This window comes from Triplophysa rosa, linkage group LG1 (assembly GCF_024868665.1).
Source record: "Triplophysa rosa linkage group LG1, Trosa_1v2, whole genome shotgun sequence".
NCBI classification, from domain to species: domain Eukaryota; kingdom Metazoa; phylum Chordata; class Actinopteri; order Cypriniformes; family Nemacheilidae; genus Triplophysa; species Triplophysa rosa.
The window spans coordinates 9,465,576-9,479,851 of record NC_079890.1 but is presented as its reverse complement, the minus strand read 5'-3'; the positions used below and the strand labels follow the sequence as shown (position 1 = coordinate 9,479,851).

Sequence of the window (14,276 nt, the reverse complement as noted above, 5' to 3'; positions counted from 1 at the left end):
CTGTAATTAAGAAATCAAGTGTACACGTTAGTTCTGGCATGTCACGTGAGTCAGGCTCACATCAGCTGATCTTCATCTACCTAGAAATATGATGTTATCACAGCTTCTGTTTTAAAATTCATTCAGCTAACAGCAGCTTATCGCGTTGCTCAGGAGCACATTACCCCCCTCCATCCCCAACTCCAATTCACATTTTCAATCAGGACTTGACTTCTGCTATTCCTTTTCATAAGTCTCAATTACATGATGTGTTACACTTAAATGTCATTAAGAACTAATGACACCTATTTTTCCTGTTCTGTTTACCCTAAGGGGGGTTATCGCTGCGCTCCCTGCTCTTATTCATGCTGGCTACATGGATGGACAGGGAGTTTTTGCCCAGAACAGAACTATACCACAAATCTAAACTGTATGCTAATGTCAATCATTTTTGACGATAGTGAACCTGACAGAATGGCAGTTAACATTATTTCTGTTTACTGCCAGCTGAGTACTTGAAAACCAAGAAACTTTCCAGGACAACTGTGGCATGGGGAATATTTCTTGGGTAGAGGGGAAAATAAAAATTTCTGAAAGTTCTGTAGGCAAACATTACACTGTCTGCAAAAAAAGTTAAAAAGAGGATTTAATTCCACAGCAGTATAAGGAACCAAAACAAACCTTAACATCTAAAATGGACTACTTTAGATACAGACAAGAGAAGGCATGTGAGATAGTCCATGAATCTCACAGAACTTGTAGTCTTTTGCTATAAAAAACTGAAAGACTTTGGCTGCATTTACAAGCTATGATAGTTGCCAACTGATGTTTTACTAAATACTGTCCAAAGACCAAAGTTTAGCTTCAAGCTCATTTATTTAGAAACTGTAAAAAATGGGAATAGAATCTCACTTAATATATTTAAGAAATATGCCTTCATAAAACATATGGCTTATAAAAATTGAGTCTTTGAATGAGTCTGGTTTATGGCTGTTGCTCATGTCTCTAGCTCCTCTAGGTCCAGAGGTTTAGTAAGAAGAGGTTCGGGAAGGTTATGACACTGTAGATAGAGATTAATAACTTGAACCTATAATGAAAAAAGCACACCAGTAGAGGTCGTCAGTTAGGCTACTTCAAACATTGGTTTTACCACGATCTACCATTATCAAAATAATTCAAAATGTATAATTATAAATATGTAAAAATATTTCATTTTAAATAAAATTATGTATTACAAATATAATTATAAATATAAAGTCCAATTTTTACTACAACAGCAATCCTAAAAATCATATTAGGAAAAACAGCTTTATACATTTCTTTTTTTGTATAAGATATTTTGAAGAATGTAGGACAGTTCTGGGGCACTTTGGACTACCGTTGTAATTTGTCTTACTATGGTAGTCGATGGTGGTGAAGAACTGATTGGTTCTAAGCATTCTTCCAAATATCTTTCTCTGTGTTTATCGGAACAAAGAAATGCATACAGATTTGGAACAACTTGAGTAACATGACTAAATGATAACATAATTTTCATTTTTGGGTGAACTGTCCTTTTGACGTAAATGAACTAAAATATGAGTAAGCTTTCCTGTGGCTCAGTGGTTAGAGCATGGCACTAGCAATGCCAAGGTCATGGGTTGATCCCAGGGGATTGCACATAGTCAGAAACAAATGTATAATACAATGCAATGTAAGTAATTTTGGATAAAAGCGTCTGCCAAATGCATAAATGTAAATGAGTAAACCATTTTCAAATCGTTTGAAAATGTGCCTCTTTTGTATTTTCCTCTAGAATGAAAACTAAATATATCATAATGAATAACCATTATCAATACTCTTTCATGTTACTATGATTTGAACTAATATGTATTTCATTTTGAAATGAAGAATAACTTGCCTGAACTTCCACTTCTTGAGATATGTCAACACGATCCACTGGGGGACGCAAGAGACTGGGGCCAAACACTGTGGCCAAATTACTTAAAGACATTTTATTCTGTTCCTGCTTCTCTGCAACACTGAGGAAAATAAAGATGTGTATAAGAAAGAGAAAGCAAGGAACAATAACAAAAAAGCCAGAGAGAAAGACAGGTCAGGACTGAAACGCAATCAGTGTTTTGACAGTTATGAGCTGAGGACAGGAAGTGATGTACCGTCTCAGGTGGTGTAAGAGGAAGAGGAAGGTGTTGCGATTTACATCTGGTAGGCCCTGCAATACAGCCAGCATATGGTTTGCCCTGACATATGGGTCAGCAATGTCTGAGAGGGAAAGAGAGAGAGATTATTCTACAGTGAGCTTATAATAATGATTTATACTTTGAGATGTCTGGTGAGATTTCGCCAGAAATGTAAAATCAACATCATTTGACTTTAACACTTTCAAAGAGTTCAAAGTGTGTACAGTAAAGTAATCTGCAAATTTATGTTCCAAATAGCGCTATACAGACAAAAGTTACACATTGCAACTTTGTCAATTGTAATAAAACTTGCAGAAGCTTTACAGTTACAGGGGTTTTCTTACAGAAGTTGCCATTTTGATATTTACTTTCACCAAGGGGACAGGTTCTACATTGTAATAATAATATAAAGGGGCTTGACCTTGTGTGTAAGAAACTCACCTATTGCTACTGAGAAGCCCTGGAAATGGTCAGAGGGAATAAGAGCTAGAGGAAGTTCTCTGAAGTATAGCTTCAAAGTGCCTGACACTGCGTTCACATCTAAACTCCTCAGTTTACTCACAGCCTCACGGTAATCTACAGACAATAATGACAGATACTTACTGTGGAAATCAAAGAGTTTAGAATTAACACAAACACATACCATGGGGTTTTCATATACTGCCAATGATACTGCAAGTGACATTATTAAAACAACATTATTAACTTTTTTGTTTTTCCAAAGGAGGACACCCCAAAAAATCCTAAATAATTGTTAAATAGGTACACACACATAAACCCACTCACTAGTGTTGAATGCATGCTTGAGTTCTTGTATCTCTCTACTAGCTCCTGAGATTCTGTAGATGCCCTCTTCATTCAATCCTCTCCTCTCAACCTCCTCCACACAGGAACGGACAATGTGAGGGACCAGCACACCCTCTTGCCTGACATCACACACACACACAGGGGCAATTTTGTCACTGATGTATGTATAGCTATGTAAAACCATACATACACACGCACACACACACACACGCACACACACGCACGCACACGCACGCACGCACATGATTAGGCCTAGAAACCCTTTTTTGTTGCCTTTTTCTGTTTTAATTTCCTTCTTTCTTTTTTATGGCCAATCACCTCTACTATTTCTACATTTCCTCAACAACAACAAAAAACATGCAGGCCAAATGTTCAATTTAGGAAAAACATGAATCCCACTTCTTTGAAAATGAATTGGTTTGTAAACTCACTTTGCCACTTGTGCAATCTGCACACAGAACACTGGTTCCGGTATGAGAGGGGTACAGCTAGGAGGTTCAAGAGGGTGGGGCAAGTACTTCATTGACAAGGTTACATCAATATGCCCCAAAGAACATGTGAGTTTCTTCCACTTCTTAAACATGATGTCAGGGTCTAGCTGTAAAGTATACATACAACATATATGTCTGCTTTTCCATAATATCTTTACGAAAAATAAAAACAACAGTACATCCTATAAACAATAGCTTGGGAAAAATGTACTCATGCTCATGTCATTTCAAACCTGTATGGGTGACTTTCTTCTGTAGAACACAAAAGTAGATATTTTGTGGAATACTGGTAACCGAACAACAATGTTGACATCCATTGTCCACACCATTGCTGACATCCATTGTTCATCCATGTACACTAAGACATTTCTCAAAATATCTTCTTCTGTGTTCCACAGAAGAGTCATATATAGGTTTTGAACTAGATATGAGGGAATAAATTATGACATATTGTTTAATTTGTCTGAACTATCCCTCCCTTTAATTATATGAAAACAGTGAGTCAATGCCAGATTTTAGACCACTGCTTTAAAGGAGCAGGTCACAAAGATTGTTTCCGCAAGGCCTAAATTTACCATAATTTCCATCTGTGAGCCTTTTCTGTCCTTTTAAAAAAAATGATAACCAATAGTCACAGACCAAATAGTATGTGAACTCACTTGTAACACAGCTCTACCCAAGATGTTATCCTGCGAGTCACTCTCAGACTGAGATACAACCACCAGGAACAGCTGCTGAGCTCCGTCCACTTGAAACACTAGCTCCTATTTACCATAACACAAGCTGATATATGCATCCAAAAACTAAAGATGGCATAATCTAAAAATTCAATATGCCAACTCCTCACCTCATCCCACACCGTTGTCACACTGAATGCTGAAAGGCAGGTTTGTTTTTGCCTGTCGTAGAATTCAAAGCCATCAACCTCTACACATACATATACACCTGTATATAAAACACACAAAGATACAATGTTTCTTACACATACAATTAACATTTACATAAATGTGTTGCATTGAAATAGCTATAAATCTGCTCTACTATTCCAAGACTATGTGCCAATAAGATGCAGAACACTTCTGGGATGATGCCAAAAACTGTCAAATTTAAGGCTTTAAAGTTTACTTTTGTGGCCCGAACAACCACATGCATTTACTGTACACAAGGGTGAGTCATGCCTTGTTCGTGTCTTAAACCACCTCCTAAGGTAGTTTAAGTCAGGGGTTCCCCAAAGTGGTGCAAAACTGCGAGGGCAGGGTCGCAAGATGATTTCCAGAAATCTTTTTTTATTATTAGAAATAGCTTATGAAATCAATAAGTGTAACAAAATAAAAATATATATTAGTTAAGTTTAAAATAAAACCAAGCAAATAAAAAGCCATCAGCCTTAGGAATTTCCTCCCTCTCCATCATGACCCCTGAGGTGATTACGTCACATTAACGACATTAGCAACCGCATTAGGTTAGGTGCAGCAAGTCCATTTACAGCACCACGTTAAACAGTCCCATGTGCACCCAGATTATTTACTTATTTGTCGAAATCACACGTTGCTTAATATCAACAAAAGACAACACAGGGAGGCCAGTTTAGGAGGGCGTAGAAGCGCCGCAGTCAAAGGGGCCATCGTCCTCAGGTACGAAAAGAGGCACATCCATCAGCACTCGAATCAAGTTTGATGAAATTCGTCCATCTGTACTAATAGTTCATAGTTTATGTACAACAACAAGTAAAGTGATGAGTAAATAACTATAAAATAATATTATGTTAGACTGTGCTCTATTGTGTTGTCATTATGCGCGTTTGGGTAGAATAGGTGCATGTGCGCATTTGCGCAACCCGTTCTCACTCCCGACTCGTCACATATTTACGCTCGGTCAGCGCCCCTCGGCGTCACTTTTGAACGCGCAGGGTACCCCTTTGGCGTCGTTTTTCCACGAACAGGGAACTGCGTTGCTGTTTGCTAAATGCTCCAGACCGAGATACGTGCAATTCTTAGCATTTCATAATTATTTATGGTTTAAATATTTTGTAGCACCTAACCCCAACCTCACCCTAAACCTAACCCTAACCACTTCTCAGCCATTTGAAAAGCAACACGCGAATAAAAGTAAAGTCACAGGTATTTATTGCACAAACTGACCAAAAGCATTACAAAATATAACAAAAACTCGTTTCGAAGACCTTTTTGCACCAAAGCCGTACAATAACTTTACATGAAGATGCCCTGCTTGTCCGTGAATACATGAAGTCGCTCCCATTCAAAAGACAAACCGGAACAGCTAGATGAAGTCGGTCGCGGGAGCCAATACCGTTTCACGTTCAAAGCCAACGAAATGAACGAATGTCTCGGTCACGAGACACGGGAGAGCCAATGGCATCGAAGCTGACGTAACTTCCTCTGGCGGCAATATTTGAACGTCGTTCCTTCACTGGATTTGAGATTTACGGAGGACGGTGATCTCTTTCGGATCTGTTCTGTTCCTCGTACAAATTTATCGTTTCGCGTTGGTACCCTTGGAATATCTGTATTTTTGAACGACATTGTGACTGCTTGTATTATGTGTTTTATATTACGATAAATAAACTGTTACATTACTTGCTCAAACTGTGAAACTGTCTGAATAGCGTCATGTAAACGCAATTATCCTGGCCATTAACCCCGAAACATCATCATTGCAAATGATATCTAATATACATTTTCATAATAACGGTAAAATTCGCGTGCCCTTCACGTCGAAAAACGACGCCAAAGGGGTACCCTGCGCGTTCAAAAGTGACGCCGAAGGACGCTAACCGAGAGTAAATATGTGACGAGTCGGGACTGAGAATGTGTTGATTTGCGCGCAGCGTTTGTATATTTTAACCATGCACCTCCGAGAATAGTGGGGTTCTCGAGTCACTGGCACTGTTATTTTGAGGGGGGGGGCGGGCTGAAAAGTTTGGGAACCCCTGGTTTAAGTGACTGGGTTGATTTTTTTAATTTATATGACATTTTATCTTTTTTGTCTTTACAAGTAGAAGTGTCAATTACCCATCATACTGTATGTCTGGCTGGGTATTGCAGAGACTTGGTGAAGTGAGTGTTCAATAAAGGCAGTATGTTAAATACACAAAGCAGATTGCATGCGATGAGCTTGTGGTTTGATCTGTTGCTCGGAAACTTCCATTCAGAGGTCAAAAGATATGTATATGTCTGTAATGTGACTTACTGCTTGGATGTTGCAGACCACACGCCGAATGAACCATCACATATATGCTCCCACACACGTGTGATTGTTCATCTGTGAAAGCCACAGAAGGAGAGAGAGACTGTATGATCATTGTGCACTGGAGAGATTTAGAAAACATTATTTACTGTGTGGAAGATACAGAGAGAGCTTTACTAGATTTAACACAATGAAGGGGAGGTTGTTGAGTCATTCTGAGTTTGATACAGGAACCAGTGACAGACAGCAGGTCTGGAGGAACTGTCTCTATACCTATCAAATATTTTACCACACATTCACAAACATACAAATGGAAAATGTTAAAACTAGGTCATAATATGAGAACAAACGTGGTATTTGACTTCACAGTCATGACAAAGATATCGACAAGCCTTAAATTAAAAGCATCACTATTACTATTGTTTTACGAAATAATACGAAATAGTTTAACATTCTTAGTTTGCATGTTATTTTAATATTTGAATTTATTGACTGAACTTGCTACTTGTTTGAATTTGTCACTTGTGTTACAACTAAATCCTAAACCAAATAAATGATAAAATAATATATCACAAATTGAAAGCCATCTTTAATGGAAGAATTTTTTTGAAAATCCCTTTAAACAAAGTCAAACAATGGGAAAAGGTGCTCATTTGGAAGAAGATGCACTCACTCTTTCCACTCTGTATCTCAATGACCTCTTTCCACTCATCCAAGTCATATAAAGAATACAATCGGACTGTGTGACTCTGAGGAGAAAGAAACCTTGTTTAATACCAGTCTATTAAACTTAAGCCTATTATAGAATTTCCTGAGTCTTGGTTTTTCTCAATGTTCCTCATCTGCTTAAACGTCTTAAGGAGTTTTTTAAGATAATGCGTGTCTCACATCCGTGAGAGAGGATGTGCAAGTGTTCACGTGTGAGAGTGCTGTGGTCTCACCTTTCCACTGGTGCTGTGTAGATCTAAAGTAAAGGATGGTGTGTTTGTTAAAAGCCAAAGCTCACATTCTTCAAGCTTCCGCCTCAAACGTTCAACTGCACGTGAAAATGACCCCTTGCCACCTTTCTGTAACAAACATATTTATGTAGCTCTCTAAATAATTATTTTGTTCTGTATTTAATTTCTAAATTACATCTAAATTATGAAAGACTCTAGAATGACTATAGACTAACTCTAATTCACATGTACAGAACTTTTTTTTGTCATTCCTGTTGATGACATGCCCATAGTTGTTTTAAAGATTTGTCTAACCATCTGCATATTTGTCCACAATAGTTAATCTAGGCTAGAAACAAACTCAGACACACACACACATTATTGCTTGAACAAAACATGGAACAAAACATGTTTCTTAGTTTGCTAAAATAGTAGCTAAATGACAGAAAATCACACACACCCAGTCTAAACTCTCTTGCCTTACCATGTGTTGTTGGAGTGCTTGTTTGAGCTGGTACATTTTGGCTCTGGTTTTGCTGATTTTTATTTGGCATTCTGATGAGGGAAGCTGTTCCGAAGCCCACTGCAGCTTCAGGCCAACCAATGGCAGGTACCAGCAAAACCTGTAATGTGCTTGTCTCCTACACTTGGAAACATGCATACAAACTCAGTTTATGGCTACAAATCCATATGGTCCAATGTGAAATTGTGATGTTAAACGTATAGTAGTTTGCTTTGATTGGTGGGGACCTACCCAGTACTTGTGAGTTTGACACACAGCAACAAGTCTGCGTACAAGAAGAGGTGTCTCAGGTTGTGCCCGCTCTCACAGACATCCACCACAAACCCATCACGTATCAGTTGACGTCTCTATGGCAGACATAGATTAAATATCAGCATACACTCAAGCTGGCATGGAACAGTTTGTACAATTGCACTATTGTAATGTGACACTGAAGGTGTACGAGTACCTCTCCTTTGCTGAGCATGACAGCCCTTTTGCACTGGGACCTTTCATTGACCCCAGACAGGAAGCTGCTGGAAAGACGAAGGGCTTCCTGCAGTAAGACACTATCGTGGTGATCAGGTGGCGTGTGGTTCCACAGTTCCTGAGAGAGATGAACAATAATAAATCCTTGAGCATGAACGAAAATTTATAAACACTATGCACGCAGGGAGAAATGAGCTTGAACAGTGTCTTACATGTAACATGAGGGTGGTTTTCATCACTCTGTCCAACGGCTTATACAGGAGAGCTATGGAGTGCAAAAAGGAAATCAATGAATCAATTGATCAATGAATGGAACCAGTGTTTACAAATGTATTCAGATACACAAAGAGAAACAAACAAAAACCATCTGTTTACCTTCCATGGTATACTTAGTTTTGACCCTATCTGACCCTTTGAAGGACATCATACTCTAAATGTTAAAGAGAACAAATATAAACAAATGCCAGGCTTCCCAAAATAAAAATTAAAAAGAGAAGAACAGAAGACCTCTGCTAGTGTCCTAAAGCGCTGGTCTGACAGCATACACTTCTGCACAATCTCCAGCGCATTCTCATAGTTATCAATGAAGCCCCGGTACACTCCTAACTGGTTAACCTATACAATAAATACAACAATCATGAATGCACATGTCTGGGCAGGGTGTAAGGATATATAACCAATGTTCTCAAATGGCCAATGAAATGTTAATTGTTTCATAAACAAGGATTTGCAAACGTTATGATAGATTAGAATTCAGCATGTTTAATTATAATCATTGTAGATATGGCTTTATATACTTTAAAAAAAATAAGTGTACATAATGACCTAAACATATTTTTACATAACCCCAAAAAAACTCACAAACTTAAGAAACAGATCTCCTACAGGTACTTGAGGGTTCCCCTGGTAAAGTATCACTGCACTTTCCAGGGTCCCCTGATTTTGAGACCTATCTTCTTGATCCAGCCCTTTTTCACTAAGCAGTCTGGTTTTAAGGCTAGTGTAAAAGTCCTTGTGCAGGTCTCTGAGTTCAGGAATTTGATAGAACACAGTCCGAACCTCCTCAGTGGACAACACAGGTTGAGATGTACCTGCTGCTGCCTTCAGAGCTTTCATGGGCTGTAGGTAAAAAGATGAAGGGGATCAGATGAATGCTAAACTACACACTTCACACTTATTTGAACACTATACGACACATTTGCAGAACGTTCAGCTCAACATAACTCAACACTGCGAGGAAGTGAATGAGAAATATGACACTTTTATGTGTTCTGTACTTCATCCTTGCATGTCATTCTGGATTTTTTTTGGCACTCAAATGACAACCAGACTAGAAGGGGAAGCAGTACTTCGCTAAGAGAAAGAGAAGTTGATCTGCAGGAAGTGACAGATGAGAAAAGGGATTTACTTGAATAAGATGTTTTGGAAACTGGAAAATAAATTATTGAAGGAGGTATTGAGCTTGAGACTATTCTCTAAAATCAGTGCTTACATATTCAGACACATTTGTTTATAACTGAATATGGAAATTCCATATTATATTCAGAAAATCTATTAATCTGAAGAGGTGTTTAAAGAAAATGCTAAAAATTTGGTAAAGTACACTAGAAATGATAGCTGATCTGTGCTTGTTTTCTATAATATGGTGTTCTGAACTTCTTCTTGATAATGGAGGCTAGAAATAATAGCTAGCACATTATTTTTTTTCTCTGATGTTCCTCCATTTTGGGTTGGTCTTCACACTTATTATTTTTAGATATCATTATTATAACCAGGAAGTGTTTAGGACAGGAAGTGATATGAATAAATGCTGATGAATTGAAAAAATGTTGTTGGTCAGTTATCAACAGATGTAGATTAGGTGTGCAGATTACCGTGAGCAGCGTCTCTAACTCTGTCAGATAGATCTCCTCACTGGTCAGAAGCCCTTTCAGAACCACCATTCTCTTCTGTAGAAGGTCATCTGGGCTATCTGCTATCTAGAGAATTTTTACAACAAAAAAAGTTGAATTCTGTTGACCATTCATCATTACCCAAATAATTTACCAAGTAACATCCAAACAACATAACTGGTGCATATTGGCTATATATTTGCACAGCTTGATCAAAAAGGTAAATTATCATCTACCAGCCACAGTAAAACCACAATAACTCACTGATAGATAAGTTTGTTATCAGCTACAGTAATTATCAGTAAAGGCTTTAAATGCAGACTTACTGGAGCGGATGACACACATGGTTCAGTTTGCAGAGGGCTGTGAGAAACCCAGTCTGTCTCCGCATTGAACACATCCTGTAGTAAGTCAGAATCCCTCATCTCATTCTCATTTTCCGTCACTAACAGGAAACCATAAAACAATATAAGCAGAATTTACCATGTCACATGAGCAAAGTGCATTTTTAACTTAATAAAACATAACAGTAAAACCAAACACATGTTAATGAAACAAATGTTTATTTGCACAGTCTTACCAGGTGAGATGCCATAGGACATAAGATAGTGATCCGCTTCTCTATAGAGCTCCATCACCAGCAGCTGGTGCAGAGAAGTGCTCCGTGTGCTCTGCCAGTGTGTCACTCTCTTCAAAAGCTGCAGTCGGTCTGTGATATGTAGCTTTCACTTTCACACACTGACAGTCGCCTGTAGTAAAAGCTTGCTTTCTTCCTGATTCTCATAAATACAATAATAAATCAGCCACAAGGGGCAAGGGAAGTCTCGTGTTCAAGGTATCCTAACTGAATATGGTTTTCTTCTGAAAGAAGAAATCAGAGTTATAATACCACCTATCATTTTGCTTCCAAGCGGTAGAATGGGAGTGAACGGGTGTTGATTTTTTTGAAGCTCCAAAAAGTGCATCCATCAATCAAAGAACTGCTCGACACGGGTCCGTGGTCTTAACAGAGGTCTTCTGAAGCAAATCGATGCGTTTGTTTAAGAGAAAACAAATGCACCGATTCGCTTCAGAAGACCTTTGTTAAGACCACGGAGTCTTGTCAAGCAGTTCTTTGATCGATGGATTTTCTGAGCTTCAAAAAATCAACACCCGTTTACTCCCATTCTACCGCTTGGAAGCAAATTGATACGTGGTGGTATTATAACTCTGATTGGATTATTCTTCCAGAAGAAAACCATATTCAGTTAGGATGCCTTGAGGGTGAGTAAAACATGGGGAAATTTTGATTTGGTAGTGAAATGTCCCTTTAAAAGAATAAAACAGATGTAAAAATCATGTATGTATGTTTTCGAGCTATTATTATTTAATTAAAACAACCAAACTGCAGATTGATTTATATTAATTGGAATGCACATTAAAAAATGATTTTTGCTTTTTTTGAAACGTTGTTATCTGTTTTTGCAAATGAACTCTTCATACATTGACACACACGCACGTGTTATATACTATATTATATTTAATATCTTAGTCAAATAAACAGTATTATTTATCAAATTTTAATTACTTTAAAAGTAAAAGATACATCATGACTTAAACGTGTTCTAAAACGGTGAAATGTGGCAATCTACCACTGTTTAACACTGCCACCTACTGCTGGATAAAGAGCGTATCACTTTTACAATCACACACAAATGTAAAAATCATGATTTTAGGACAGCAGCTTTAAAATAGCAATACCAATGTTTAACTGATCCATTTGGAAATAGATATTCTAGCTCATGCTCAAATGTTTTCATCATAGAATTGTAATTTTAAACAGAGTGTCTGTAAAGTGGGGAAAGTAATTGTATAAGGGAATTCAGTAATCCAATCAGTAATGCACAGTGCTATTTTGACCATATCTGATATGTACAGGCACAATATGCCCAAATTAACCAAATACCCCCTTATGTAGCTTTTGTATTTCAGAGTAAAAATGTTCACATCAAAATAAAATAATAATTAATAATAATTAATATTGAATTATATAATTTCTTACTCATTTGTGTTAATATTGTTTTCAGGATCGGAAGGCGGATGAATTGGAATTGGGCTATGCTGCCAGGAATGTGAATTTATGTCAGTCTGCGACGTATCGTGCATGCGTAATTTTTTACAAGACTATTGTTTTTGGCGTCAAAGTGCCGTACACTCTGTAGAGAATGCGCGCAGACACATTAATAAAAATATTTAAAAACAACTGCATGTGTCTACAGGCAAGCTGTGTTTCTTCGGTAAAGCCTAAAGAGGGCGCTGACGTTCCACTCCAGGTCAATAGTGTACATCAACGCAAAATCCAAAATAATGTTTTATGTAGCAACAATTTTGCTGTATTTATCCGGTAAAGCCTAAAGAGGGCGCTGACGTTCCAATCTAGGTCCATAGAATAGATCAACAAAAAATCCAAAATAAAATGTTATTTGAGTGGCTTTACATACAGTTAGTGAAAATATATTTCTATACACTTCTATATAATATTTCTATAGTACAGATAATAAATGTGAAAATGTGAAGCCAGAATACATAATAATACATGATATTATTGCAATTTTTCTCAGTACGATGTACATTGATGACATTGCTTGGGCTCATACCAAAAAACATCTAATACCTACAACACTTATAAGTGCAGGCCTGTGTCACCGCGCCGTGGGACAAAAAAAACCATTCGAATCAATTAATAGTGCTGTGCGTATTAGATGTTTTTTGCCATGACAGCTGAACTTCAAGGAATTTAAACAGGCGCATCATTTAAAACATGCATTCATAACATAGTGCAGCACTTTGTATAACGATTGGCTCATAATCATAATGAATGAAGTACGCGGGGCTGATTTAAACACATATGAGCCGCTCTTGTGATACCATAAGCGAATTGGTCTGCGCACAGCGCGCGTGAGGTTAAACACATCTTATCAACCTCAAACCGAACATAACGATGGATTCTATTGTGCTGACAAAGATCGCTTTGTTTATGTTTTCTTAAAAGCAGTCACAGTGTAATGATGATAGCGTGCTCGGGTGCGGATGGTAATGTACAGTGAGCAGGTCAGCGGCGGAGTGGGGACAATCGCGCTCCGGCATGTTTCAGGGCACGCTAGAGATACGGGCTCTCCAATGCTTTAGTTTGTTCGTCTGTTAACTTATCAGAGATGCAGAACACCATGCAACAATTTTCGGTATTGCACCAGGCACAGTCATCGTCATCATTACAAAGCGCTAATGCCAAGCGCCTGACAAGGTCTACACACGTTCGTTCAAATAAACGAATATGACGTTTTTTGTGGGCGTTCCCAGTAATGCAGACGCTCGTCCACACCCACTAATTAACATGTAATTTGTATGACTGTGAACAAGAAAAAGAAAATGAAAACGAAAATGAAATAAAAGAGAAGAGAAAATAAAATAAAATGAAAATCAAAGTTTACATTTTAATTTGAATTGTGTCAGTATTATTGCGTGAACATTAATAAAACCTTTGTAAAAATGTTTTTACAATTTATTTTTCACATTTGCCTTTTCATTTTCAAATTGGCAGTCTTGCCTCGAGATTTTAGTGAAAATGAAATGTCAAATCACCAATTGTATTTTCTTTTTCAATTTGAGAGGGACAACGCATTGTCAGTGTAAAAATGAAAATGAAATAATTTCATTTTATTTTTCATTTTGGCACATATTGTGCACGCAGTTGTGTATAATGAAATTTCTAATCTGGTTTTCATTTTCATTTTCATCGTTTAATTTATTTA

At 37.6% G+C, this 14,276-nt stretch overlaps 1 protein-coding gene across 2 annotated transcripts; it reads right to left on the bottom strand.

Annotated features, from left to right (window-relative positions):
• Positions 1-50: 50 nt before the first annotated feature.
• si:dkey-33c9.6 (active breakpoint cluster region-related protein) lies at positions 51-11,215 on the bottom strand. Of its 2 annotated transcripts, none has more exons than XM_057339724.1 (22): positions 11,066-11,215; positions 10,812-10,930; positions 10,468-10,572; positions 9,455-9,712; positions 9,101-9,208; positions 8,969-9,023; positions 8,806-8,858; positions 8,574-8,711; positions 8,357-8,472; positions 8,087-8,243; positions 7,606-7,731; positions 7,338-7,413; positions 6,842-6,937; positions 6,668-6,739; positions 4,305-4,402; positions 4,117-4,221; positions 3,398-3,564; positions 2,946-3,085; positions 2,601-2,735; positions 2,136-2,241; positions 1,880-2,000; positions 51-1,066 (listed from the first exon to the last, which is right to left on the bottom strand). In XM_057339724.1, the coding sequence occupies exons 1-22, from the start codon at positions 11,118-11,120 to the stop codon at positions 977-979; spliced, it is 2,496 nt and encodes an 831-aa protein (XP_057195707.1). In that variant the 5' UTR covers positions 11,121-11,215; the 3' UTR covers positions 51-976. The 2 variants fall into 2 exon arrangements, with proteins under 2 accessions (XP_057195707.1, XP_057195715.1); XM_057339732.1 differs by having other exon boundaries at positions 9,653-9,712.
• Positions 11,216-14,276: the final 3,061 nt, after the last annotated feature.